The sequence below is a fragment of the Colletotrichum costaricense genome (genome assembly GCF_030867565.1).
Source record: "Colletotrichum costaricense strain IMI 309622 chromosome Unknown Scaffold_5.1, whole genome shotgun sequence".
Lineage (NCBI taxonomy): Eukaryota > Fungi > Ascomycota > Sordariomycetes > Glomerellales > Glomerellaceae > Colletotrichum > Colletotrichum costaricense.
Window position 1 is genome coordinate 2,991,419 of NW_026848234.1, and position 27,656 is coordinate 3,019,074.

The following is a 27,656-nucleotide window of genomic DNA, read 5'->3' on the forward strand; positions in this document are numbered from 1 at the left end:
CTGTTTGGTCGAAGACAATGTTCAGGCCGGATTGCCGTGGCTTGTCATAAGACAATTCTTGCAGCCCAGCATTGAAGCTAGAGATAAGGTAAGAAGGGAAGCAATTGGCGAGGTTTAAGGTGCACCAAAGGACCCGCCCGGTGAGGGGAGGTTGGAGGCTGGCCTGGATGCACAGGATTCCGACCATGCAAGTCCGACGTACTTGTAGAGTTCCCAGTGTCGCATCGGCGTCGAACTCGGTGTGGAAATCAAACCCTTGGTGGCACCGGGGCGTAGAAGGGTTGCAGAGAAAAGCTGACAAGGAAACGAGAAGACTCTAGGTGCAATGCCCCCTGAGTAAAGAGGTACTCGATTCAGAGAGGAAGCGGCTCGGGCAAGTTGCAAAGAATGGGCGGCTCCACAAACACGGCGAGAACGATGTTGGCGTGTCGTATCTGAGAGTGTATGGTGCGGTAGTGTCGGAATAGTAGGTGGTATTCGAAATTAGTTGCAAGCCTAGCTTCATCCCACGTCTGAAGCACACACCAGACGGAGATATTTCTGGCCTGTCGCGTCTGCGTTAGCACAGGGTATAGCTCAGGTACGGCGGTAAGGTAGGGTGAGGTGCGGTAACGCGAGGCGAGGCGAGGCAAGGCCAAGCAAGAAACGGTGAAGACTATGAGGAGGCAACGTGAAGCGCAGGGGATGTTTCGAGGAGGAGAAGAAAGAGGAGGCTGGGCGTTGAGGACTTTGCAGTTTGCAGATCTTGCTAGAGCCTAGAGGTGGTCTTTGTCGGTGCTTGTTGTGAATCGCGATCATGGATTTGGTGTTGGTTTGCTGGCGTCGAGTGGATCAAGGAGAGGTGGTTGTGGATGGATGCGACATCGCTGGGAGTCACTTGAGATCTTTGGGTTCACATACATGGGGTGAGGTGAGGTGCAGTCATAGCGGGGGTTCTTCAGGCTCACCTGCTTCCATTAACCTCGTATGTTTCCCCAAAGTTCTAGTAAATATGCACAGTACTCCGCAGAGGATGCAGCAAAGAACGTGGGTAGCACGAGCGGATCGTAATTCTTGCCTCTCATGAATAATGAGGGTAAGTACGTGATTGCCTGAAAAAGTACGTCAGGTACCTTATCTTGAGGTCGGCAGGCAGGTACGACTGAGTATCTTACTTACTCTGGGTGTTCCTTCCGATGACAATTCATACAATGTCTGGCTGGTCCTTGCTGATTCAGAGTTCGCTGAGGAGGGAAGGTGCTGCTACGCTTGTCCCATTCTGTGACACTGCGACGCTGTGACGGCAAAGCCTCACCTTCTCGACCCTTCCTTGAGACTAACGTAGTCGGGCCCTCGGAACTTTTGGGATATTTCGGGACATGTCATTAAAGCTCAAGTCACATGTTGCGGTTCGCTTTGAACCCAATGCCAATTGTCTGTTCGTTCAGAGACATGAGCTGTAAAAAAGTCCATATCTTGACCGAAGTACGGTGGTGGACGATGACTCTCTCGGGAGAGAACATCATCCAGAGACATGAATTGTTGAAGAACCCAGGGAATGAATGCCCGCCCACTCTCACTCACTCACCGACTGACCGACAAGCAAAAAAGGGACCAATACACCGGCCTACATCATTGGCATCGTTGGGCCGTTGGACTAGGTGTAAGCGCCTAGACCGATGCGGTTGTCGTCATAATTCAGAGACACACCGCTGATGAGCAAGCACACTCACACTGCACCGCGGACGTCTGATGGTGGAGCCCGCGCCCAAGCCTGCGCGCAGACGGAGTTCAAGGTTGCAGACAGACTGGACCACCTCAGACCGTTCGTTCACTGCGTCCAGACCGCCGTCCACGGTCCGCAGATTCCACGCACCTCACACACACCCGGCTCACTATGTACACTCAGCCCAGCTTGCTTGGAGCACATCGCAGCCCAGCCCAGCGCGACGTTGGACGCTGGCGTCGCCGAACCAGGGACGGTCCCGTCACCGTCAGTTCAGGTCAAGTCAAATTGGGCCGGGACCATCTGCGCCAGCAACCACCTTCAGACCAATACACCTCACACTTCAGAGGTAGTCACACACACACACACACACACACACACACACACACACACACACACACACACACACACACCAGTGATTACACACCTCAGGTAGTGTACCACTCCTCTTACACTGAGGTGCGTAGACGACGGACGACTTTTGCGCCGCCCACCTTCCCACACCCCCGACCCCAGCAATTATTTCTCTGCCACTCGCGCGCAATAATTTTTGGGGGTTCCCGCCGCTCAATTCTCGTCTCTCATCTTTTTCTTCCTCTTTTTTTCCAACAAACCTCTCCTTCCTACCTTCTTCCTGTTATTCGAATCTCGAATCCTCACCTGCCCTTTCTTTCACATCGTTCCTGCCGACGACGAGGCACTCGCTCCGAACCGAGTAATTCTAATTGCCCCTCTTTCGAAAAGAAGCAGCCCTCACATCCATCACAATGGGCACTTACAAGTTTACCTGGTATGCTCATCGACTCCGCCCGCATTTCCCCCTCCCCGCCAGCCCATCTCTCTCTAGACTCTGAGTCTCAATACCCTTACATGGAAATCACTACTGGAATGCGACGGAATCCCAATGCCCCTCCTTGCATTGCTTCTCTACCGTCCGGCGCTTGGAAACGGCGCTTGGCTTGCATGCTTTCGTCAAAGGACATGTGGAATGCAAACTTTCTTTCACATGGTCCTTAGGCCCCGTCCGCGGCGACCTCACCACCATTGGCACCGTTCGCATCGTCTCCAGCGAAAAAGCAAGCCTCCCAGTTGGATCAAAAACCTTGCTAACTTTTGCGTCCCACTATAGGGCTCACCCGGCCGAGGAGGTCTACGTTACCGGCACTTTCGACAACTGGACTAAGAGCGAGAAGTTGGAAAAGGTCGGCAGCTCTTTCGAGAAGACCGTCACACTCGCCGACGCATCGGAAAAGATCTACTATAAGGTTCGTACCGGCCAATTCAGGCGCTTTCTCTTGTACCCGTAACTATTGGTCCATCCCACCCGGATTTTTCGAACACGACGGCAACTCCGGAATCCCTTATCACGGCGCGCAATTGTTGGGAACCCTCTCGAAGCTGGAGGGGCAGCGACGACAGCAGTACCAGCAGCACCAGCAGCACAGGAGGCGGAGTCGATAGAGGGTTGGATGAGACCGCGAACAAGGGCTCCGATCGAAAGCAGCAACGCCGCATCGCTCAGCCCGCGACAGCATCCGTGCGCCCATCCAGGTCCCTTGTCCCATCAATCGCAATCGCTGTTCCCCCGTCTTGGAGGGGGATGAAGGGAAGGGCTGGGCTGCCAGGCCATTTACTGGTGGAAGCTTCTCCCCAGCTCCAGGGCAGCTCTGGTTCCAGCTTCCCCGTCAGCTGCAGGCCACACAGCTCGGTTGCGGCTCGTCATAGGATCGGGCTTTTATCACCATCTCGCAATTTGGCGTGTCCAGGCCCCTGGCCCTCACGCAATTTGCTTCGCGCTCCGCTGAGCCACACAAATTCTGCTGGGGTCTTTTTCGGTCTTCTCTCGACTCTTCTCACTATTGCCCCTACGGCCACATTGTGTTGTCGGCTTATTTCGCGCTAACGCCGCTGCTTTCCCGTTGGGGTTTTCTGCTCTGTCTGCTTTTCCCCGGCGTATTGCCTGCGCAGTCGGGGCTGCAAAACATATTCCAGACTGGAGCTGCACATGGCTGTAATGGGTAAATTGGAGAAAGAAAAAGAAGAGTCATACGCGGGTCTCGGAGGCTGGTTGTTGCTGGCCGACTATCCCGGCTCCGAATGACGCAAACCCACCAGTTCTTGCAGCAGCTTACTGCGGCAGAAGCACAGCAGCGGCGTGGTTGCCTTGAGTCTTGACGCTTGACGGTGGCTCCAGGTGGGCAATTGGCAAGATTGGCTGGCGGATCCCGAGCAGAGCGGCGGGTTGGGGGCTCCGCTTTTCCACAGGTCCAAAAAAGCAATGAACAAGGTTTTCCAGGTTCATTGCTCCTTTTGTATTCTGTGGGGAGCGAAAAGAGCGTCAATCTTGACCAGGGTCCCCCATGTGAGCATGGTCGCGTTCGCAGCTGCGTGTGGCCTTTTCGCAAATTGCGACGCAAGAAAGAAGAGAGACACCGGAGAGCGGCAGGATCCAGCACCAGCAGCCACCAAGGACCATGGCACCTTTCATCACACAACAATGTGCCAAAATGTCTAGCAACTTCGGGGCTAGCCTTCCAGACTAGGTGCCACCAAACACGGCGCACTCACCTGGATACACCCCAAGGCACCCAGGGTACACAAGGACAAGCACCACCAAGGTCACCACCACCCAGCCGTGCTAGCCCAGGCCAGGAACCAACAGCCATGCCCGCGGCCAAGGAACAAGCGGCAGCGCACAGCGCCAGGAACCACCGCCTTCCAATTTGCCTGGATTCTTGTTCTGGCGGATACGGGCTATCTTTCCTCACCTGGCCTTTATAACCATCCGGGACACCCAGATCGCGCTCCCAGCTGATCTCCCACATTTGGTTCGCCGCGCGTCATCATATCTGCCCCCCAAGGGACCCATTACACCACCGCTGTGCTGCCCACCGGATTTCGCTTAAAAACATCGTCATTGTTGACAATTTTTACTGACTTGCTTTCTCTCCCCCCTCTATAGTTTGTCGTCGACAACAACTGGATCACAGATCACACTGCCCCTCAAGAACCTGATCACGAGGGCAACGTAAACAACTTTCTCACCCCCGATCAAATCGTTAAGGAGGATACCACCGCCGCAGTCATGAACACTGTTACTCCCGAATCTACCACCGCCGCCTTGGCTAAGGACGTGCCTCTCGAGAACAAGGAGGAGCTCCCCCAGGCTACCCCCTCCGACATTCCCGGCGGCTTCCCCGTCACCCCCGCCAACGAGCTTGACAAGTTCATTGGTGTGAACCCTATCCCCGCCCAAGATGTTACCGCTGAGCCCGTAACCGTCGCACCTGGCGAACCCCTCCCCGCGTCTGTCAAGGCTGGCGATATCAACGAGCACGTCAAGCTTGACAAGGAGGGTTACGAGGACTCTAGCGCTCTGCCCGGCCTCTCCAAGGAGGAGACCACCGTCCCTGAGGTTACCAGCAACACGATCCCCGAGTCCAGCTTGCCCATTGCGACCGCGGATGCCACCATCAACAGCGCCGCACCCACATCCACCACCGCCGCTCTGGCCGCCGAGGTTCCTCTCGAGACCAAGACTGCCGAGGTTCCCGAAATTGTCAAGGAGAGCCAAGAGAAGGCCCACGCCGAGCCTGAGGCCAGCGCAAACCCCGAGGCCGTCCAGGAGAAAGCCGTTGTTGAGGACGAGCTCCTCGAGAAGGTCCCCACCGCTCCCTCGACTTCTGAGGGCACCGCCGGATTCGGCACTCAGAAGACTGAGGCCGCTGGCGTCGTCGTTGCCACCGCTGCCACTATTGGTGGTCTCGCCGCTGCCGCCGCCATCAATGCCAAGGACACTGTCGTCGAGGCTGCTGCTCCTCACGTTGAGCAGGCTACCGTTGCCGCCACTGACGCCGCTGCTCAGCTCCCCGAGCCCGTCAAGGAGAGCCTGCCTGTGAGCGTTCAGGAGGCCATCGGCGGTCAGACCAAGGAGGAGACCCGTGAGGAGGTCGCTCCCGAGGTTCCCACCGTCGTCAAGGAGTCTATCGCCGAGGCCGGCAAGAGCCCCGAGGCTGCCGCCAATACCGAGGCTGTCATCGAGAAGAAGGAGGTCGAGGCTGAGCTCCTCAAGGAGGTCAAGCCTATTCCCGCCGTTGGTGAGGAGACCAAGGTCGAGGCCGAGAAGCCCAAGGTTGAGGCTGCCAAGGAGGAAGTCAAGGAGACCAAGGAAGAAGTCAAGGAGGGCGAGAAGACCAAGACTGAGGCCGTCAAGGAGGAGGCTAAGCTCGCTAAGGAGGAGGTTAAGGCTGCTGTCACCAAGGATGACTCTACAAAGGAGGCTAACGGTGCCAACGGTGTTCACACAACCGCCAACGGTGCCAACGGCGCCAGCCTCACCTCCACCAAGGAGCCCGAAGTTCCCACCACCCCTGCCAAGGCCCCGTCCTCCGTTCCCGAGTCAACGACACCAAGCAATACAAAGGCCACCGAGAGCCCTTCGGGCACCGAGAAGAAGAAGAAGAACCGCCTGAGTGCCTTCATCGGCAAGCTCAAGGCCAAGGTGCACAGCAAATAAGCGGCATAATGATGATGACGTTCGCCGTTAGGATGTATGTGGATGGGAGGCATCGTCTTTCGCCTCGGCTCTTGTGGATTTTCTTGTCGGGTGCTGCGTATTTGGGTTGTTTGTCGTTTCTATGATTCCCCTGGTCCACTTTGCATGTGCAAGAGCTCGAGAGGTAGAATGAGGCATGGCAGCTGTATGTCGACGAGGTTGGAAGTACGGCCATTTCTGTTGGCCTCTAGAATTAATTGAGGGTGATGTGGGCTGCCGCCTCTTTCAGTTTTGCTCCTTTTGTTGGTACTTCACACGGCTCATCTGCATCGGACTATCCTGTACCATAATACCTCGTTCGAACCTAATTTGCATATGATCAATTGAGCCAATACAATGAGGTACTGAACACTGGTGACTGACTACTGGTGAGGCATGTGACTTGGGTAGGCTATCTCCTGCTGCTGACTGACGTTATGGATGAAGTCGTTACCACAGAAGAGAGATTAATAAGTGCCTACCATAGTAAAGTCCAATGGAGTAACTTGTGACTTGACACGCCGTTTTGATTCGTCGCGTCAAGCCAACGCGTCAGGTGCCAGGCACAGGTGTACTGCACGTCAAACGAAACAACTCAATCGATGCACGCAAGAGACCTGGAGTCGTGACTGGCACCGACGGAGGCGACCGACCGGGTCACGTGATAATTCCAGCCGTATGGACAACCCAGTACGTACTTCCGGGTGCCGAGCTTTCCCTCAAGAGCGTCACGGCAACTTCGATTTGCCCCGCCAATGACTCTACGCACTGCTACTGCTACTGCCACAGCTGCGGCATCCTCTCGACATCCGATTACCTGATCCCCACCCGTCACTAATGGGGTCCGTCCACTTTGGACCCCGTCTTCTTCTACATTCAACATCTTCATTCATCCAACCATAGCACCTCAGCCGAAGCGTTCAAGTTTCTTTTGCCTCTCTCCTCCTCGATATACTTGTTTTTGTTCAGATAGCCTTGGGTCAGTTGGCCTGCAGTGGCAACCTCCGATCCGTCCTTTCGTTCCCTTCGCTCGCGCCGCATTGCATCACGACATTGGCCACAGGGGGCTGATCGAATCGATCAAAGCTTCCCCCAGCGGACAAGCTGTTGCGTCACGTTCCCTTACGATATCCTGGTACCCGAATATGAGCTCGACTTCGTCAAACTTGGGCAAGTCCCTTTCAGCATCGACTTCCCATTCGCCTTCGATCCAGCCTGGTCCCGTCACCGCGAGTTTCGAATCCAACCGCCGGCCCTCCCAACCCAGTCCTTCATTCCCACACGCAGCCCCCCGGAAGGGTCAGGGCTCTCGGAAGCAACACAAAATGCAGCGAAGACCGGGACTTGGCGACGCCAGACACGCGAACCCAGACGATGACGATGCTATGGCCGAGATACGGGCTATAGGGAATGCCAACAGTCGACGAGGTCAAACCTCAATTACACACCTTCTGAACTATAGCCGTCCGCCGACTGCTTACGCGGATCATCATTCTTATGCTCGGAATTATAGACGGAATCCGACTTGGGGACCTGGCTCGGGACACCATGCCGTAGACAAGGCGAGATACGTGCATGCGAATTACAGATTTGTCGTCTCACCGGAAGGCAATTACGCCAGCCAAGCGGCTGACGCCGATGTTCATATCGATTGGAACAACGTCCTGCAGATTTTGGCCTCATCCGAATCGCAGGGGGCTAGTTGCCCGATCTGTCTGTCCGAGCCGGTGGCGCCACGAATGGCAAAGTGCGGTCACATCTTCTGCCTTCAATGTCTGATTCGGTTTATGAACTCGACAGATGAGGACTCGAAGCATGGAAAAGGTGCAAGGTGGAAGAAATGTCCGCTCTGCGAAGACAGCGTCTACCTTCACGAGACGCGGCCTGTGCGTTTCTATGCGGGCCAGGAGAGCCCTCTGCCGCGAGTTGGCGATGACGTTGTCCTACGTCTCATGGCCCGGACAGCGAAGTCAACCCTCGCATTGCCCTGGGAAAATGGCTCTGACGCGCTCAATGTGTCGGACGACGTGCCCTGGCACTTTGCAGCCAATGTTCTGGATTATGCCAGGATCATGAAGGGAACTGGAGACTACATGTTGGAGCAATTCAACGAAGAGATTGAGGCGCTGCGGAAACAGGGAACCGAGGATCAACTTCTTTACCACGACGACGACGAATGGACCAAGAAGGCGATCCGGGCCATTGATGCGGCGAAGGAGAAGGTCCAAGACCTCGGCAGGAACGATTCCATGCTGCCAAATAAGAAGCTGGGCAACCAGAACAAGACCGTTCAACCTGACTTCTACTTCTACTCATCACAGCCGCATCTCTACCTATCAGCTCTCGATATTCGCATTCTCAAGACGAAATATGGCGACTTCTCTGCATTTCCATCCACGTTGTTGCCTCGCGTCGAGCACATTTCGACAGGCCATGTTCTAGACGAGGTGCAGAGAAAGCGGGCCAAGTATTTGGGTCATCTTCCGTATGGTTGCCGAATCAGTTTTTTGGAATGCGATTGGACAGACATTGTGTCGGCGGATGTCCTCGAAAAGTTCGCTGATGAGATTGGCCGGCGGCGAAAGCGGAATCGTGACAAGGCCGTACAGGAAGAACGTGAGAGGCTTCAGTCCGAAAGGATTGAGGCTGCTCAGTTTAAGAGTACCGCGGCTATGCGACGAGATTATGGACCGGTCGAAGAGGATCACGTTCCTGCGTTGAACTTGGAAGAGTTCCAGCCCCTATCGAGCCACGCCAACGCTACGCCGCCCGATCCACGACCGGGATTCGAGCATCTTGCAACCATTTCTACAAGTCCATCCACGCAGAAAACCGTTTGGGGCACTTCTGTCGTGCCTGGGTCCCCAGAGCTTGCCCCGGCTTCAATGCGTCAACTTGACGACGGGTGGCTCAAGGATGAAGACTTGTGGGGACCTCAAGAGCTTTCTTTCCAGATGGAGGCTTTGGGTGTGACTGAGCCCGGTCCCTCTAGCAGTAGTGCCGCATTTGGGGCCGGTAGTAGCAGCAACAATGGCGGCGGTGGATCAGGAGGAGCTGGTAAGGGAAAGAAGAAGAAGCAGAAGATTACGCTGATGAGCACCGGCGGGCGTAGGCAAGGATGAGGGGCTCAGCGTAAGGGGGTGAGAGGGGTGGATGGCAAGCGATTTGTGGAATTGCAAAGCGTATGTGTTTTTGGAGACGTACAGACTCTGATTTTAGTGAGGTAGAGTCGGGGGTTAGGTTGGGGAGTTACAAGAGGAAGTTTGTCACAACTGCTTCAATCAGACTATTAAAGAATCAACAAATTAAGAATGATTTTCATCCCATTGACCCATGCTTTGGGAGGAGAGGTTGGTTGCTATTCTGTAAGAAGATGTCAAAGCATGGCCAAAGGGCAAGGTACCACACAGAGTGGCTGGTGGATTCTAGAACTCTTTGGAAGTCCCGAGCAATGTTATAGTATGCCGTTTTCCATGGTCACGTTTAAAGTAATGTATGGTCTGCCCGACACAGACACCGATTGCTTGTCTAAAGGGATTCAAACTTACCTTCCATGGTCTTGGAGTGTGGGACCTTTCGTGGCTCTCAATTTTCCTAGCCTTTTTTTTCTTCCCCGTCAAGAAAAGACTAAGCTAGGTCCAAGGCGTCTATTGTACCTCGTTTCCGGCCTCGGTAACGTTCGTGGGCGAATAAGTTGAAACGGGATCCTGAACACACCTCTACCAAACCAACCTCTACTCAAACAACCTCCAGGTATATCACGCCGCGAAAATCTTCATGAGCCCCTCCAGCGCCATATTCCCACCACTGAAAACCAATCCCAAATCCCACCCCGTCTCACCAGCCTCCCTCTCCACCATGGCTCTGAAATCCTCATTAAACAGCGCCACCGCAAGCGGCACCGCACCGCTCGGCTCGACCACGAGCTTGAACCGCTCAAAGACGAGCTTCGTCGCCGCCTTGATTTCCTCCTCGGACACGCTGTACATATTATCCACCAGCCGGCGCTCGTAGATGACGGACCACGGGTGCTTGCCCACGGGCGTCCGCAGGCCGTCGGCGACCGTCAGCGTCTTTACGCTCTCGACGCGTTTCCCACTCTCGAAGCCGCGCTTGCAGTCGTCGGCGCCCTGGAACTCGGGTTCCGCGCCGAACACCCTGATCCCCGTCCCCTCGCAGCTCAGCGCTACGCCGGAGAGCATGCCGCCGCCTCCACAAGGGGTCATGATCGCGTTCAGACCCTTCTTCTCCTTCTTCTCTTCGTCATCACCATTGGATACAGCAGCCACGGGAAGGCCCGTGGAGTTGAACGTCGGGTTCTCTGCAGAGTGGCCCGCGGCCAGTAGATCGCGGACCTGCTCCTGCAACTCGAGGCCCATCGTCCCTTGGCCCAGCATAATGTCCGGGTGGTCGTAGGGCGGCACGAGGCGGGCGCCCGTCTCGGAGATGACGCGGTCGGCGACGGCCTCGCGCTCGACGCTGGTGCTGCCGCTGAAGACTACGTTGGCGCCGTAGCCGCGCGTCGCGGCGATCTTGTTGGGGGGGGAGATGTCCGGCATGACGATGTGTGCGGGGATGCCGCTTTCTCTGGCGGCGAGAGCCAGTGCTTGAGCGTGGTTTCCTGGTGGTGTTGTCAGTACATTCTGCGGAGATCAAGAAATACACATTCAGATAGTTCTCTTTCTGGTTTGTTCACTGAGCAGGAGAATAGAGATGTATCCATACCTGAGCTATGCGTAACAACGCCCTTCTCTTTACCGCCGCCCTCAGCCCACCCAGGCTCCTGCTTCAACCTTTCCACGGCGTGAAAGGCACCGCGGACCTTGAAGGCGCCGATGCGCTGCAGGTTCTCGCACTTGAACCACAGCCGGAGCACGGGCTTGGCCGGCGTGCGCCCCTCCCATTTCGTGCCCTTGAGGTCTTCGGGTGTCCGCGGCGTCGATGCCAACGCCGTGAGGGTCTTGTTGGTGAGGACGGGGGTGTAGTGGACGTGCGGCTTGACGAGCTTGTGGGCTTCGACGACGGAGGCCCGGGTTAGGGGTAGGCAGGTTGATAGGTCGGCCATGGCTCTCGGATTTGTTCTGCTCACGATGAACGGTTCTGCTTTTGCTACGTGTGTGTACACCTCAAGTAGGTAAGTGAGTGTGGTTGCGAAAATGCCGAAAGCCTCAAGTAGAAGAAATGAGGCAACGGAGAGCAGAATGCCAGAGCTTTGACGGGCGTCTTATGAAGTGAGATATTTGAGATTGAGATTGAGATGAGACGTGTCGCGAGGGCGTGAGCGGCAAAGTCATAGGGACTTCCGACGCCGGGATCGGGACTTTGGTTGTGCGGCGTGGGCAGTTACCTGACGCCCTCCGGACGGGGGCGACCCCGCTTGAGTCGTGGGATTCGGCGGTTGTCTCCGAAAAGGCTCGCCGGGCCACTGAGATTATCGGTGAAATGACCACACACATCTACTTTTCCCGCGGGTAATATTAGAGCCGTATACCAACATGCCAGAACTACGGTTGTTCATAAATCACTCATGAACTCTGGAATCGTCAGGAACATTCTATCGAGCATTCAACGAATTGGTCAAGGTAGAGTGAATGACCGACTGTATCTACACTCGGCATTGACTCGGTTGATGAGTCCTCCTCAATTTCTTACCAAGACCCTTCTCCCAATGTTCAAAACCTCACCTATACGCTCTACTTCACATCACACAAAATCAACAGCCATTTTCGACTCACGATGAGTCGCCATTCTCAAACGCAGCAAATCTAGCAAAGCTGTGTAACCACCCATCTCTCACAATGGCGATATTCACCTAATTTCCATACCTACGCCGAAACGTCAGGACATGCAGCTGAGAGAAGAAGCACGACACAAGCACATCCGTCGCCTTGCAGTCGGAAGTCATATGGTTGGAAATGGCTTGGTAAGCTTGGGTTAGGTGAGGTATTATCCCAGACATTCGGGATGCGTCCCTGGCAGCGACAGGGATCAACGTCGCCGTTCTCCAGCGCGGGGCATTTGCGCCACATCCACAATACAGCGCGGGGTCCTCGGGGACTAGATTGACCTCGTTAGTTCCGGTCTACCAAGATTCATGACTTCATTCTCATCTGGCGACTTTCATTCTGTTTCATACCACTGGATTACCAACCACTTAATATACCAATCGTTGTTTGAATTATTCTCAGAAACCCGCTTAAATCTCACAATTCTGTCAAGACAATTCACCAGATACTTTACCAAAGCACCGCCCAGCCCCAACATCAAGTCCCCCATCATACTCCCTTCACAACTCCGAGTATAAGCAACCAGCCCATCATGGCAACCGACCCAAACAAGCTATCCACGGCTTTCGCAAACACGCCCCTCGCAAACCACGGCCAGAAATGGTCCGCGTTCTGGGAAGAGAAATTCACCCCCTGGGACCGCGGCGGGCCCTCCCTAGCCTTACTGGACATCATCACCACCCGTCCGGACCTCATCCCGCCTCCTCCTCCCACCGCCTCATCGCCCGCGGGACAACAGCAGAGGAAGCACACGGCCCTCGTTCCCGGATGTGGTAAAGGCCACGACGCCCTCCTCCTAGCAAACCTAGGCTACGACGTCCTCGGCCTCGACTTTTCGCCCACGGCCATCGCCGAGGCAAAGGAGAATCAGAAGGCTGTAGTTGCTGCGGCGCCGACCGGGGACGGTAATGGAGATGGAGCAGAGCCGGACGTGAACGCCATACGCCAGCCAAACGGCGCCGAACCGGGTTTCGTGACGTGGCTCTCGGGCGACTTCTTCTCCGACTCGTGGCTCGAGGCCTGGCCCCGCGAGGACAAGACGTTTGACCTCATCTTTGATTACACTGTAAGTCTCACTCTTCTCAGTGGCTCTCAAAGGGAATGGCCAAGAGGAATTACAACATGAGAAAAAAGAAGCTAACAACCATCCAAAGTTCCTCTGCGCCCTCCCCCCAACAGCCCGCCCCCAATGGTCAGCCCGCATATCCTCTCTCCTGAACCCCGCCACCGGACGCCTCATCTGCCTCGAATTTCCGTCCGGCAAACCTCTTTCCCAGCCGGGCCCGCCGTGGGGCCTGAACCCGGATATCTACCTCGCCCTGCTCACCCGCCCCGGCCAACCCCTCGAGTTCTCGGCTTCGACGCTGGCGGGCGACGAGGCCGACGTCGTTGTCGTTCCCCCGGCCGCGAACGAGGATGGCGGGGAAGGCACCGCCGGTCTGAAGCGGTTGGCGCTCGTCAAGCCTAGTAGGACGCATCGCGCTGGTATGAATGAGGATGGCTCAGTTCGCGATTGGATTCATGTCTGGAGTCACTGACAACCATGACGGCACATAACTCTGGTAATAGATAGTTTCCTCTGTTCGGCCAATGATGTATGCCTGTGCCATGCAATGCCCAAAACTCCATGTACACAAAACTCGAGAATATAGTCTTCTCCATACCCTCCACCCTCTCATCGAACTACGACACCCCTCACGCCGTCGTCTTTCGCAAGGAATTATAATGCTCACCAAGCCCGTACCCATGCCGATAATACGCCAACCAAATCTCCTTCTTCCCCTCGCTCTCACCACCACTCGCCGCCGGCCCAATCCTCTCCGTCCTCCCATCCTGCACAACCCGAATCTCAACCCCATACACGCTCGCCAGCGCCGCAAGCTCAAGCTGCCCACCCCACTCCGCCGTATCCCGGACCCGCCTCACGTACCCCTCCAACCCTTCCTCCAGAAACGGCGCAAAGTCGTCCGGGTGGGACACCATGTACTCCGCCGCCGCCCTCCTCACAACCTTATACGGGAGCTTCTGCGTCGGGTCGCCGCCACCACTCGCTTCCTCAGCGCTAGCGGAGAGCGGAATACCCTGCTGCCGTAACTGATCCGCCACAGCAGAAAACAAACAATGCCCGTCCGGCGCAATCTCCTTCTCCTCGAGCCCGTTGGCCTTGAACTCCTTGAGCATGTACGTCTTCTCGATACCCCGGTGGTCCGTCATATTACTCGCCTCCTCCTGCGCCTTCTCCGCCGCGGCCTCGACCTCGGCCGCCCGCCGCGCCAGGCGTTCTTTTTGTCTGTTGCGCTTCTTCCCTTGGCCTTGGCCTTGCCCTTGTGCCTGTGTCTCTTCCTCCTCTTCTTCTACCGGCGTTTCGGATTCGGAAATGGTGGTATCCTTCAACTTCTCCACAACCTCGGCAGTCTCGTCGTCGCCGTCGTCTTGAACCTCCTCGGCGACACCACCGCCAGACAGCCCAGCCACCTCCTCCTCATGCTTCGCCTTCAACTGCCTCTCCAGCTCAGCGCACTCATCATTCACGCCCTTGCGCGTCTTCTTGGTCGCGTTCTTCTTCTTGCTCGTGATCCGGCCCACGAGGTCGCGCTGCTCCTTGCGGTGGCGCGTCTGCATCTGCTCCAGCGTTTCGGATTCCATGGCTTTTATTCGTCTCTGTTTCCTCGTGGAGCACCCGATTTCCTCAAGTTTGCTTCGGTTTCGGTTCGGTTTCGGTCGGAGCGGGTTCGTATGAGATGGGCTCTGTGAGGGAGGTGTCTCGCGAGGTATGTCCGTCGACACAGGAACCGATATGTGACGTTTGCCAGAGGCGGGGGGTTATTCGCGATTTAGTCTTGTCTGAGGCGATTCACAGGAGAAACTCGGTGCTCGATCCGGTGCTCCGCTGACGACGAGATCTTGAGCCAACCAGCTGGGAAACGAATTGGCCGTCTCGAAAGGGTAAAAATGTGAAGCTTCGAAATTGTGTTGTCACTGGAAGCTCCAAGCTTGGAATGCAATGGAGGGGCGAAATTTCTTGGTGGGGTTTGAAGTTCGCTGCTTGCGGTGCGGGGTCGGTGCGTGCCCCCCGGAGAGCGGCCCGTAATTCGACTGCGCCCGAGCACCGCTCGCTCGGCGAACGGCCGCCAGGAAGCAAACCTTCTCACCCCTGAGGTTTTCACACCATCACAATCAAGCTTGCTTCACCACCAGGGTCGAACATTAAATTTAACAGTTTTTGATTGACTAGCCGTCTGTCCTGAAGGACCTATCTACACTACCAAAGGTAATATCAACACCACATTGTTGACAACCTTACCAGCATCGTACACACCCAACAGCATCTGAGACCATCAGAGCTTGCGACCCTCTGGCCAAACCAGGCATGATGACATCTCCCTGGCCTGCCGACGGCAGCCATCGCCTTTTTACCCTACCAACTCCGTCCACAACGTGGCACAGGGGTCTAGTTCTGTTTCGCCACCCCACACCTTGATTACACATGAGAAATAGTACACAATGGGTATCGTATCGAATGAATGCAATCCCGCGCGCTCCGGCTAATCCGAACCTTTCGCGACAAGGGACAATGTAAAGGACTTGACGGCTTCTCACCTAGAAGCCTTTGAAAGGGTCATCTCGGAAGTAGTCATCTTCCACGGTCGCTCGGCTGCTACCATGGTAGCCGTCTGTGCCGCGCGTCCCGCGAGAGCTATAGCTGTCACGGTGACGGCTACGACTCTGCCGTCTTCGAAGCTCTTTGCTGCGCCTACGAGCCCGGTATCCGTATTCCTCGTACTCATCAGGGTCTCTGTCAAAGCCTGAGTGGGCTAATGGGCTGATGAAGGCCTCCATGCGCACGGTACCAATGGCATCAAAGAAGTTGGCACCTGGGGGTCTTGAAGAGGCTTCCGACGTCCGCTGAGAGCCGGCGGTACTCATGCCCCAACTCTGCCTGCTCGAGCCTTGAGATGGCTGGGACTGGTAGATATCAGATGAGCCGGCAGTGCCAACGCTGTTGCCAGCATTGCTGTTGGTGTAGCTGTGCTGTCCAACGCTGCCTGGCCCGGAAAATCCACGGAAAGACAGCGGGGGCGGAACGTGACCTCCGGTGTTGCTCCGCTTCCGTCCGTGGACCGCGTTCTGATTCGAGCGCTCCGTGAACCGAGGGATGAATGGTGGTTCCGCTGCGTCTCCAGAGCGCTCACGTTGATGATTGTTGTTATTGTTATTGCTGCTGCTGTTGTTGATCGGCATGGGCGGGAATGCCTCCGTTTGTTTGTAGCCAGAGGCGTCGCCTGTCCTAGAAGAGGGGATGCTAGGAATGCTGGGCACACTTGGAATACTTCGCGGTCCGGGATTCTTCATCGAGGGGGCCTTGCTCTTTGTCAGTCGAATGGAATCACGAATGCCAGGTCGCCTGGTAGGTTGCAGTGGTTCAAAGTCCGGTACCGTGGTTGGTTTCGCAGGTTGGGGCGCAGCGACGATTTCAGGGATTGCTTGGGTCGAGTGTGCCAGGAATGAAAGAGCCGTCAGCCATATGTAGTGCCTCTCGGAAGACGTAGCCGTAAACTTCAGCGCTCTTTGCGGAGTCAATATGAGAATCGAACGGTTGAAAACTGCACCCTGGTTCTTCGGGGCGGGGTTGTCATCCTTCACATCAAGTACAGACTGAATCGTCACTGCTTCACGTTAGTCAAGGCTTGCGCTGATTCAAGTTAGAGTACTTACGTTTCCGACCAGTCTTACCCATGAGGGCACTGCCAGATGAGGGTTGCTTGCTGCTCCAGAGGATAGCTCTCTCATAGGGAGCCAGCCAGACCCATCGCTTGTGGCGGTCGTTGCTTGAGTCATCCTTGCTATTATCAGGCACGCCAAATGACTTGCGTCTCCTGACGTACTTGAACATCCATTCACCGACCATGGTCTGCGCAATGGCATCGACGACGCCCGTGGCTTGCGATGCGCCGTTGGATGCACCACCGACAGAGTTGACATCGGTGGTAGCTGTCTGTGCCGTTGTTGTCGACAGTCTGGACTTGTGGGACCGGTAGTTGGAGCTGGTATCGTACCGAGGGCTGGTGATGTCGTTGTAAGGAAGAGGAGGCAAGCTGGGGCTCTCCGGCGCTTCGGTCGTCTCCGAGAAGGGTGGCGGAGACCTACTTTGCTTCCGATTTCTCTGGTTACGAGGAAGGGCCGCAGCTGATCGCACCTTACGTATACTGTTGGCGCGATGGATGCTGCCGGCACGGTAGTGATTACGGCCCATGCCTCGGCGATGCCACGGTGCGTCCATCTTGGTTGGGCTTCGTTGGCCATCGCTCGGAGCACTGGCACTGAATGGCGGTCGCCGAGAGCTAGCTCTGGTAGGGATGGGGAAAGGAGGGTCGGGAGCACGAGACTCTGGAACGCTCGGGCTTCTAGGACGGCCTTGGTGGCTGGCAATCCCGCTCTGGATCATAGCAGCCTTCCGCATGACGTTCTTGCCCGAAGGTCCCGCGGTAGACTTCTCATATCCGCGGGTAGTGGGCTTGGCAGACTGCCTCTTGGGTGCTTCTCTACTTTCCAAATTTCCTCCATAACTCTCGCTTGCGAGGCGCATGGAGTTCCTGCTATGAGCTGACCTCTTCGTTTGTTCTGGCGATGTAAAGGTACTGACAGATGTGCGGTTGGAGGCTCGGGAGTCCGTCATTCTCATGCCAGGGGCGGAAAGGGCGGTTCGGTACTCAGAGTCGCTCACATCAGCATCAAACTCGTCCACCTCATCGGAGCTCTGGGCATCTTGGAAGCCGGCGAACAGACTGCTGATGCGGTGTGGTCGTCTCATAGGCGCACCTTCTCTCGAAAGTGGCCCGTCATCATTGTTACCAGGGTAGGCGTCGCGAGTTTGCTCGCCAAAGACTGGCGAGACCGGTGGTGACGAAGGCATGTCAGATAGGCTGCGCTTTGTAGCGAGTCTTCGAGGATTTCGCGGTGGTAGATGTCCCGGCACCGGAGTAAAATGGCGAGGATCATCACTCGTCACGGCCGTAGCGATACCGACGCTGGGCGATGAGGGCCTGGACGTGATAGCTGAAGGCCGCAGATGGACAGGTAGTGTCGCCAGCCTCTTGTCAGAAAGGATTTCTTCGGTCTGAACAGCAGTGGATTTCGTGGGAGCTGAGGAAATGATGGATACTTGGCATCCAAAGTCTTTGACGTATTGTGGAAGCCGGTGTTCGCGTGGTGTAGTCGGACGACTCGTTGGCGGGATGATACTGATGGATGGGATGGTCAATTCTCGCACTGGCCGCAGAACGGGAGGTGTCCGAGGCCTCTCCACCGGCTTGTCGGTCTGAGTCGAGGATGAAACCATCACCACGGGCGGACTTTCCGGAGGGGGCGGGGTGGAAGATCTGTAGGGGGACTTTGGCGTCTTCGGGGGGCTCAAAGGCTCCTCGACAGTCTGAGAACCAGCGGAGACCATGTGGTTGAAAGGACGCGGCTCGATCGACAGTGGCCGGTTAACGTGAACTCGCTTCCGTCTTTGATTGGCCTCAACTTCCCACTCGCCTCTTGGGGAGGCCTCGACTTCGGTGAGCTTTTCGATCTTGGCAGGCGGTTCCGGTGTGGAAGGCTTCACAGGCTCCATCTTCGGTGATGGAGGAGGTGAAAATTGAATTCCGGTGTCGGTGTAGCTGACCTTGGGAGCAGGCGGCGGTGGAGGCGGCATCAGATCCTCATCGTTCTCTTGAATCCCGTCTTCCAGGGCCTCCAGGACGGGCTGGTTCATCCAAAGTCTACCTCTAGTAACGCTTCCAGGACGCTGGGGGCTCTCCATGCTTTGTTGTCGTCGGTGAATCTTGGACAGAATGCTGTCGCGGCTGAATGTTCGTGTGTGGCGATAGTTGGACATGGCGCTCTCGCGTCCGCCGTCGTCAGTCTGCCAGTCGTCGTCGCCATCGAGATTGAGTTCGTCCGCCAGTGAGTTTCCATTGAAGACCTTGCCGGGGCTCTGATGCATGGAAAATCGGACGCTATTAGTCAGGCTCATAGTCCTTACACTTCCCGCGTCGTTTTGATCCTCTGTCTCGCTGTCATTACCGTTGCCGTTAACTTGTGCAGCCTGGTAGGCGGCGACCTCGTCTATCACCACCTTCAAGCGGCTCTCGGCGACGTGGACTCTACGCTCATACTTGCGCTTCTCTTCCTCCCAAGAGTCCTTGTCCTGAGCCCAAAGGTCGTGAACCCTCTGAGAGTCTTCTTCCTGGCTTCGGATCTTCTTCTGGGCGGATTCGAGTCTCTTTCTCGTTTCTGTGATGGAGTCGACGGCTTCATCCCTCTCACGGGCGAGCTCGCCCAGTGCTGATGAGGTACCACCTTCTAGAAGGGCAAGTTGACGCTGAAGGGACCGGCTTTGTTTTGTTGTGGTGGCTACTGTCTCTTGAAGTGTCTCCTGCTCCTGGCGGGAGGCGTGCAAGGATACTTCTAGGTTCTCGATAAGCTTCGCCTTTTCTTCCTGATCTCGCCTCAAGTTCAGGATCTCGGCTACGAGATTGGCGTGTAAGGTTGGAGTGAAACGACGTGGGTCGAGAACGCTGATGCCATCGTCGTTGGTCATATTTCTGGATGAACGTTTAGAGCCCTTGTCGTTCTGTGGGACGGGAGGAGGCGAAGGGCTCTTCTTCCCGTTCGGCGGGGTGACGGAGCGTCGGGATTTCCTCGAGCTTCGTGATGGAGTTCTGTAAGGTGTGTCCTGTGGTGTTGGCAACGCCGTCACGGCAGCGTTGCCTTTGGACTCATCCTCGGTCTCCCAAACAGCCATCTTGACTCACTGGAGACAATGAAAGACTCGCAGTGAGGTGTCAAGGGCGCAACGGTTCTCAATTGAACCCCTCAAAAAAGAAGTGTAAGCATGCAGGTTATGGTCGGTTGGCTTACAGCGAGCAAATGTGCTTGGATCGCCAGCCGTTTCGGGGAAAATCAAATGTAGGGGATCAAAGCACACAGCTGAGCCCAGGGATCCTTGCTGCCGGTGGAAATGACAGGCGCCAGAGGAGCAGTCTGACCGCGCAATCACTGGTGCATTGACGCTATTCAACCCCCACTGGCTCTTGGTTAGTGTTCGATGCTACGGGAGAGGCACATTGGAGGAGCGCGAGGCCGAGGCCTACGGCAAGGAATATGCATGAAATGTTCTTGGTGAAACTTACGATGCGATGTTGCTGCTGTTGCTACTGCTGCTGCGTCGCGGGCGCAGCAAGGTGATGTCAAATAAGACAGAGGTGATATGCTATGGGCAACAGCCCAAACAAGCAAAAAGATGAAAAGAATCAGAGTGATAAAAAGGAGTGGTTCGCTCGAGTGGCCGTTTCTGGACAGCCCAGACACGAGTTAGCATGAAGTTATCCGGGGCCGAGGTGGTATAATTGGTGTATATGAGCCGGGGAGGGATGTTCGGGAACGGTTTTGGATGGGCTCCCACCTTAAGAACTGGGATATATAGGTAGTAAATCCAGGTATGAAACTGACTGGCTTTCGAAGCCAGGAATCAACGTCGCAAAGAGAAAAGGAGAGATTGAGTGAGGCGCGGCAGTCGCAAGAACAGATGACAAGCCCAAAGTCGCAATGAGGTCAAGAGCCGTTCTAAGTCGACATGACGTTGTAAATTGACTTTGGTGAAAGGCCGAAATGGAATGCGACTCCGGATAGGATGAGCGGCAACCAAGACGAAAGAGTTGGAAAAAAGGAGCAGGAATGATTGGCGTTTGTACAAGGCTCGAGCAATGTACTAATGATATGATGTAAACAGGCGAGACGTTGGGAGAAGAAACGTCGGTCGGGCAGAGGCGCGGACGAGAAAGGCGTGAAGGCTTGTTTCGCGGTTCTGGTGGGGGAGATTTTGTGGTTAGCATCTTGTCCCGGACCTCCCTCCTTCTTTTCCTTCTAAGGCTGCTTCTCCCGCTGCGATCGGCCGCACCGACAAACGGACTGAGACATATGGGAGGCTTACCCGACGGGAGGTGTATTGGACGGTCGATAGTTTGTCGGGAGGTTTTGGAAACAAGTCGAGGGTAGAAAAGTAAAGGCGCACCGGTTGGTTCAAACAGAGTGACAGTGACAAAAGGAACAAGGCAAGTTTAAGGACGGTGGACGGGTGTAAGGATAAATGTACAACTGCCAACAGCTAAGTGGCAAGTCAAAATAGATGGGCGCGAGGATCGGTTGCGCAGGTGGTAGGACGTGTATCCCAACAAGACGGGGTGACTGAACAGAACGGCTGCTGCATCCGAGGCCAATGGGCGTGACGATGGCGGCACCTGAAGACCGGGCTGGAGGAGAAGGAGAGAAGAAAGCCGTGAGAAGACGAGGCGAGTCGAGAGAGACAAGACAAGGCAAGGCAAGGCGCAAGGCAAAAAGAAACAGAGTGAAGAAGCCGGGTGCGAGGCGCCAGACTATTCTGTCAATTCGAGCACGGGACAGGCTGAGATGGGATGGAAATAAATGGGACGGGCAAGGGTTAGAAGCATGGGAAGAACAGCACTAAGGTAGGTAGGGTAGAAGCCGGGGGTGGGAGGTATCCGTTCACTACGGAGAGACGAGGAGGAGAAGCATCAAAGTGGGCATCGAGACCATCACAGTGGTAGTGCAGCGGATGCAGCAGCGGGAAGCCGCGAGGAACAGTCTGGATGGTCGATGGAGGCAGAGAGAAAAGATGGTGGTCCATGACGGCTTGCCGTGTGTATTGCGTAGGATTCGACTTGGCGAATGCGACGAGACGAGCCATCAGAAGCTAATCATTGTCGTGCAGTAGACGGCCAACGTGCTAGATGCATGTGCAGGGCAGATGGATGAGTGTACACATACGTGTACGAATGCCGTGAGGTGAACTTGTGAAGTGTATTATTAGTGTGTTGCTGGGTGTGCTTGTTGTAAGCCACGGGCAGGAAGCTGCGGGATGCAGTGTTGTGATGGGATCATGATCATGAATTGAGGTGGGAAAGGCCGGGTCCCTGGTCAGTTGAATGAGATTAGCTAGATTGGGGTGGGATGGGATACGTATTGGTCAACGTCCTTGAGGGGATCCGTAGGTAGCGATCATGGCTATGATTGGGAAGCGAACCCAGTAATCAAATCAATCCAGATGGGAGGAGACGAAGCACCAGGGCCAGGCGACGCCGGATGACATGGGCGTAAATTAGCCAGGCACGCACGACGCGGCCAACGGGCCAGCCACGAGACTTCTGAGACCAAAAGTATCTGTACGATGTATCCGTAAGGTAGGTTAAGAGGTCCATTTCATCTTGCTCTTTCCAAGTTCCGAGTTTTAGTTTTTGAAGAAAAGTCAGGAACACCAAGCCCACGAAACACGCGCGCAACATGTTTCTTTTGTTGTACTGCGTATGTAGGTAGTACCGGAGTACAGGAGTAGATTGAAGTAATGCTCGGAGCTCTCTCTGCTGCGTATTGTCGCTTACGGACCGCGGTTGATGGCGCCGTTACATCTCTCGTCCAAAACAGATGGCACTTGCAGCCGCGTCTTTGATTATGGGCTTCAAATGAGATGATGAGTCGGAATCCGGCTTGTCCTCGCCCCGTTGCCCCCTCTCGGATCTCCTCTCTGCGTTACTTGTTCTAATTGTTCAATCAACTTCAATGTCCTCCCCTCTCGGTTCATCCATGCGGCCGGACTTGGCTCTCGTCGAAAACACCACGAGAGTTCGACATTTTCTTTGAAGGCGATTCAGCAAGCCACCGGTCTCGAACCCAAAGAAAGGAGTTGGCAGAAGAAAGGAGATTGCAGCGAGAGAAAAACTCGCAACGGCGTTGGACGGCGCTAGCTGCCCACCACTTGCGTCTGCCCGCTACAGAAGACGGAGAATTCTCGAGGCAAGCACGCAAGGTACCGAACACTTCGCACTCGCTGCCTTTTTTCGCTCATGCACACGCGCTAGAGTAGTCGAGACTGAGTACTGTGTACCGGCCAGAGTCATGTAAAGACGATCATTGGGGATAAGAAGAGACCAGCCTGGAAAGGGTCCTCGACAAACATCATCGACACCGTCCATGATTGGGCCACTTCTGCCGATTGGGTCAATTGGTGGGAAGCCACACGCTGTACTTGGAGAGATTTGCGCTCGCTGGGCAGCAATGAAGCAGTAGTCACATAGAGTACAAGGTCCGGACTACGGGAAGAGGAACCGGCGACCGTTTCTCGACACTTCCGACACGTGGGATGGTTGTTTATTGTCTTGCTTTCTTTTTCTTCTCATGTCGACCGAGAAAATCAGCACTTGATCATGCTCTGCCTCGTCTCATTTGCCAATTGCACGCTGCAAAGCGGAAAGAGGCAGATGAAGGAAAGATACGTACCGCCATCACCATCTCCCGTCGAGTAAGGTAGCTCTTATGTACGGCGTACTCTACTGTGCCAAGTCCAGCTCTCCACAATTTACAGTGAGAGACCAGGAACCCATCGCGAACTCGACGGAGGTTTCCACGATCCGCAACGTAAGCTAGGTAACAAAGTAAAGATACGTGAGTGATGAGAAACAAATCACCCGGATGAAACGACGCCAGAGGGGATGAACCTAGATTGCGAATCGGTGGTCGCGATCTCGAGGCAGGCAATCCCATCAGGCCTGGCCGGGATAGTGTTTTTTTTGTTGGCGCTTCTCAATCTCAAAAGCTGCTCCATCGGCTGGAAGTTTGGAACTTGGGGCCCTGGCAAGTCTGGCACTTTCCTGCGCTCCAACAGGAAGGATTCAAAGACATCCGGGAAGGCACAACCGGGGATTCCTTCACTTTCCTCAGTTGGGACCTACCGGAATACCCGCTAACGCCCTTTGGGGAGCCACGAGTGGGGACAGCTTTTGCAGTAAGCCATTTGGGCAGGAAAGAACGCTAGATATGGGAGCTCTTTCCAGGGCCCAGGGGTCACTCCCAGGAGAACTCTCAAGGTACGTACTCGCCAAGAGTCCTGAACTCTTGGTCTCCTCTCCCACCAACCCGTCTCTCCCAAGGCTCCTCTTCACCTTGAATCCTTCCCAGCTCCAAGCCTCCAACAACATCACCGTCGAATGGGAACCTTTCCAACATGAAGCCCGCAATTTCCTGCCTGCGCAGATCGCACTTCTCATCACCCGCCGTCACTCGCCGTTATCGTATCGTAGCTTCTCCTCCCGTCATCTCTTTTCCGGCTTGCGGCCTGTCCTCGTGTCAGACCTCTGTCCTCTCCCCCGGCCGTCACTGCCTCCGCAGCGCCTCTTGTTGATCCCGGCGCAATACTGGCTGGCGTCGTGCAAGTCTCGAGTAAACCAGCTCGAGGTCAGCCAAATTTCCTCTTCAGCCTCTCGAGACTTGTCACATCCCACTTGCACTCGACATGTGCAACCTTGCATAAGCTGAGAAACCTCTTCGACAACCGCTAACAGTCCAAGCTATAGCGACTCACACATGTCTCGCCCTGCGCAATACCGTTTACGCCCTTGATTCGCCATAAAATAATGACACGAGGCGGCCTCTCGTGTCAAAATGTCTCGAGGTCGCATCGTCTCCTTTCTTTTCTCGATACATTGACAATGTTGTCGTTCCCCGCTACCTCATTTACTCCCGGTCATTCGTCCCAAGAATCACAACGTCAGGGGCCCTAGACTGAATCGCTTGACAGCAGGGCCCTCGGGCCTGTCAATCTCTGGCGGAGGCTGTAGCCCACAAAGATGTGCCGATTGTCAATCCTTCAAAAAGACTGTGCACAAGAGGCCCCTGCTTTGCTCAAAAGCAGCATCTTGAAAGGTGAACATCCATCACTGATCAAGGGCCCCCAATCAATAACCTTCGGCTCCCTCACCTCCTCGAACTGCCGGTTCCCGTAAGCCGTACCTTGCAGAGAGGTCAGAGCTTTCATTGTATCCGTATCGATGCCACGGCAAGATGAATCAAGCCAATCGATTCAATCGCTGTCTGAACTCAAGCACACTGGGTTCCTTTCGATTTGCTTCTCTTGACCCGAAGGCGCCGAGGCTTGGTTCAAGACCCAGTATCAGAACTACGGAGTACATCAACCTCGCACACCACAGACTACCGGTAACGTTTGCCACGCTCCGTTCAACATGCCACGACTGTCACGGGCACGCCGATCAACTAGGAAGGAGCTGCGGGCCTACAACGAGGCAATTTTTACACGAGGTCTATCGGACAGTCTACGCCATGACGAGAGAGGAATCGTTATGCGGCAGGCATTAGATGCAAGTCAAAGGCACAGTCACAGGCATGGAATCATGGCGGAGGCTGTTGGACGTTGAATCTAGGCCCGCATTACAATCTCTAGTCGCACTCGCACGTTGCAGGCTGTGCCGCTGGCCCGCTCTGCAGCCCAAGGCTTCGCAGTACCAGGAAAACGGCCTTGCTCGCTTTTACACTATCAATAACCATCAAGACGGGTGTCACCCCTTCACCCCGCGAGCAGAGACGTTCTCGACTTCGGTCATTGGGCTCTTTCGTGGTAGCTCCTCCGACTTAGCATAAGCCTCCTGATAGCACCGCGGAATACGGATATCATTGCCTGTTCGCAAGACTGAAAACCCCCCTCACATTCATTCTCGATGAGGTTGTCGGCCTTCATCTTCTAGCTTATCCGCTGCAGCTACAGAGTATTGATCATACATCTGCACATCCATTGGCGTCGACTTCTCGTCTTCGATTCCACAAGCGACACATTAAACTCCAAGAGTCAGTCGCAAAAGTTTTGGCGCCATGCGCAGCTCCCGGACGTCCCAAAAGTGCGGAATGCGGCTCGATATCCGAATTCATTTCTGGGTCACTCACGACGTGCCTCACGGCTTTGATGACCCCCTTTCCCAACAAGGAGACCAAGACCGTGCAAACCAGATTGCATCCCCAGCCTATACAGCCCTGCAAGTACACCACTCGGCAGGCTTGTAAGCCTCCGGCGCCGACGCATCGGTTCGCGCCCCCTCCCAACAATCTCAGGTACGATCCCGCTCAAATTCTATACACTAAGCAGATTCGGAATCGGCGTCTATAACCTGTAGGGGCTCTTATCATGGAGGATATCCGGATAGCAAGGCTTTCCCCTCACGAACCGTCAAGGTCCCCGGTCTCCAGTTGATGGCCGCCTTCTCGTCAGCATCGGACCTTCGTCCGATCCCGCGATGTTCTGGTTCCGCCGCTGCCGTTCGCCAAGGAGACACCAATCCTCTGATCCTCATTGCACCAACAGACGAGCAGGGTTCCGAAAAAGCAATATCTTGTTCGACTCTACGAGAGGCTTGCGCTAATAGGTCAGTCGGCCAATTCGGTTGGCTTGGTGTCAGCTCGGATGTTTTGGAATGCCCTCCCGGGGCGCCCAACTCTCAAGTCCCAACTCAATCCAGGGCTCTGCTTCTCCAAAAACCAGGCACAGGGAACAAGCATTCTGCAAATGGCGCGAGCACCTCTAACGACAGCAAACATTGCGGAGAGTGGGGATGATCCTCTCAACTCCATGTGCGGCGTGTTCGTAGAGCAAACACGCAGCTTCAAGTTATCACGCATTCTCTTCATCCGGATGTCTTCCCCGGTCTCGCTGCTCGCTGCAATATACTGTACGTCGTAGCTTTCCATACCCATGGCCACAAACCAACACGCAGGATCTACGGCGCTGCCCGGTGGGACGAACGCGATGTCTCCATGAGAAACGACGGTTCGTGACTTAATGACACCAAGCTTCTAAGGCTGCAACGAACCATTTGACTTTGAAGGTATTGGGCACAAAGCCACAAGACTCGCTACGAAATGGACCAAACTGCCGGTTGTTAGTCAACAAACCATGGCCGAAGAGCAATTTGTCTTGGTGCTAGTGTCCGGCCCGTCTCCTAGCCACTGCCACCATCGATCTTTTTGCAACGACTAAACGCCACCCGCACTCCTGATATTTGGGAGAAAATGGCAGAGGCTTTTGAACAGGACACCGACCATTTCCGCAGCCTCATCAGCCGGGAGGACGTGAGATAGCATACCGTCAACGACGCCACGTTGAACTCTCTTTGCCGTCGGGTTAAGCCATACCGACTTCAGTAACGTCTGGCCCCCGTTCTCAAAGTAAAGCGGAGCATATGCAGCTCTATCACAGCCGTTTGTGACAAGCCCCAGCGAACGCACAATTGCTTAACGTGAGCATTTCTCAATGCAGCTGCAGGGGATTTAATCTTCCGCACACGAATGACATGCGTCTCTATGCAACAGCAGACCAGGTCTTTTGTAGAGCGCAAAATCATGAGGGGAGAAAACAGGATCGGTATAATTGCAAGGTTGTACTTTAGGCGACCGTCGAACACGGCGCAAAACTCAATTCAGAGTTCCAGACTCACAAGTTGGCAAAATCTAGATCCCCCACAAATGGGAGTCGAGAATTCACTGCCGCCACGAAAAAGAAGATGCCGCCGTTTATTCAGATAGGCTTGGGAAACGCTAGGAGGCACAAGAGGTTGCGTCAGCGAAACATATTCGCTCTCGCCCCATCACTGTACACAGTAGTATCATCTCGCACCCGCGTCATACAAGGCAGTCAAAAACTTTGCGCAAAAGATGGAGAGTTCATTTCCCGTAGCTTCCCAAAGCAGCCTCATCTCTTGGCCCACCATGTTCGTCCCCATCAGTGATCCAT

At 55.1% G+C, this 27,656-nt stretch overlaps 11 protein-coding genes across 11 annotated transcripts; 5 read left to right on the forward strand and 6 right to left on the reverse strand.

Annotated features, from left to right (window-relative positions):
- Positions 1 to 576: 576 nt before the first annotated feature.
- CCOS01_06144 (uncharacterized protein) lies at positions 577 to 798 on the reverse strand (the record flags this gene model as incomplete). Its single annotated transcript, XM_060454314.1, has 1 exon — positions 577 to 798. One exon carries the CDS (start codon positions 796 to 798, stop codon positions 577 to 579), a length of 222 nt encoding a protein of 73 aa, XP_060316086.1.
- Positions 799 to 1,694: 896 nt separating this feature from the next.
- On the forward strand, positions 1,695 to 2,141 carry CCOS01_06145 (uncharacterized protein; the record flags this gene model as incomplete). Its single annotated transcript, XM_060454315.1, has 1 exon — positions 1,695 to 2,141. One exon carries the CDS (start codon positions 1,695 to 1,697, stop codon positions 2,139 to 2,141), a length of 447 nt encoding a protein of 148 aa, XP_060316087.1.
- Positions 2,142 to 2,472: 331 nt separating this feature from the next.
- On the forward strand, positions 2,473 to 6,221 carry CCOS01_06146 (uncharacterized protein; the record flags this gene model as incomplete). Its single annotated transcript, XM_060454316.1, has 3 exons — positions 2,473 to 2,495; positions 2,835 to 2,970; positions 4,668 to 6,221. The coding sequence occupies 3 exons, from the start codon at positions 2,473 to 2,475 to the stop codon at positions 6,219 to 6,221; spliced, it is 1,713 nt and encodes a 570-aa protein (XP_060316088.1).
- Positions 6,222 to 7,564: 1,343 nt separating this feature from the next.
- Positions 7,565 to 9,361, forward strand: CCOS01_06147 (uncharacterized protein; the record flags this gene model as incomplete). Its single annotated transcript, XM_060454317.1, has 1 exon — positions 7,565 to 9,361. One exon carries the CDS (start codon positions 7,565 to 7,567, stop codon positions 9,359 to 9,361), a length of 1,797 nt encoding a protein of 598 aa, XP_060316089.1.
- A 636-nt stretch (positions 9,362 to 9,997) lies between these two features.
- Positions 9,998 to 11,304, reverse strand: CCOS01_06148 (pyridoxal-phosphate dependent enzyme; the record flags this gene model as incomplete). Its single annotated transcript, XM_060454318.1, has 2 exons — positions 9,998 to 10,860; positions 10,965 to 11,304. The coding sequence occupies 2 exons, from the start codon at positions 11,302 to 11,304 to the stop codon at positions 9,998 to 10,000; spliced, it is 1,203 nt and encodes a 400-aa protein (XP_060316090.1).
- A 1,253-nt stretch (positions 11,305 to 12,557) lies between these two features.
- Positions 12,558 to 13,563, forward strand: CCOS01_06149 (thiopurine S-methyltransferase; the record flags this gene model as incomplete). Its single annotated transcript, XM_060454319.1, has 2 exons — positions 12,558 to 13,091; positions 13,180 to 13,563. 2 exons carry the CDS (start codon positions 12,558 to 12,560, stop codon positions 13,561 to 13,563), a joined length of 918 nt encoding a protein of 305 aa, XP_060316091.1.
- Positions 13,564 to 13,720: 157 nt separating this feature from the next.
- On the reverse strand, positions 13,721 to 14,671 carry CCOS01_06150 (OTU-like cysteine protease; the record flags this gene model as incomplete). The annotated part of the gene is made up of 1 exon (XM_060454320.1): positions 13,721 to 14,671. The coding sequence occupies one exon, from the start codon at positions 14,669 to 14,671 to the stop codon at positions 13,721 to 13,723; it is 951 nt and encodes a 316-aa protein (XP_060316092.1).
- A 954-nt stretch (positions 14,672 to 15,625) lies between these two features.
- On the reverse strand, positions 15,626 to 19,814 carry CCOS01_06151 (nuclear migration protein; the record flags this gene model as incomplete). The annotated part of the gene is made up of 2 exons (XM_060454321.1): positions 15,626 to 16,692; positions 16,742 to 19,814. 2 exons carry the CDS (start codon positions 19,812 to 19,814, stop codon positions 15,626 to 15,628), a joined length of 4,140 nt encoding a protein of 1,379 aa, XP_060316093.1.
- Positions 19,815 to 21,509: 1,695 nt separating this feature from the next.
- On the reverse strand, positions 21,510 to 22,371 carry CCOS01_06152 (uncharacterized protein; the record flags this gene model as incomplete). Its single annotated transcript, XM_060454322.1, has 2 exons — positions 21,510 to 21,782; positions 22,204 to 22,371. The coding sequence occupies 2 exons, from the start codon at positions 22,369 to 22,371 to the stop codon at positions 21,510 to 21,512; spliced, it is 441 nt and encodes a 146-aa protein (XP_060316094.1).
- Positions 22,372 to 23,287: 916 nt separating this feature from the next.
- On the reverse strand, positions 23,288 to 24,390 carry CCOS01_06153 (uncharacterized protein; the record flags this gene model as incomplete). Its single annotated transcript, XM_060454323.1, has 3 exons — positions 23,288 to 23,505; positions 23,947 to 24,107; positions 24,215 to 24,390. 3 exons carry the CDS (start codon positions 24,388 to 24,390, stop codon positions 23,288 to 23,290), a joined length of 555 nt encoding a protein of 184 aa, XP_060316095.1.
- A 1,145-nt stretch (positions 24,391 to 25,535) lies between these two features.
- CCOS01_06154 (uncharacterized protein) lies at positions 25,536 to 26,482 on the forward strand (the record flags this gene model as incomplete). Its single annotated transcript, XM_060454324.1, has 2 exons — positions 25,536 to 25,981; positions 26,044 to 26,482. Coding segments are annotated over 2 exons (885 nt in total), but the record flags the coding sequence as incomplete, so codon positions are not given.
- Between the last annotated feature and the right edge of the window lie 1,174 nt (positions 26,483 to 27,656).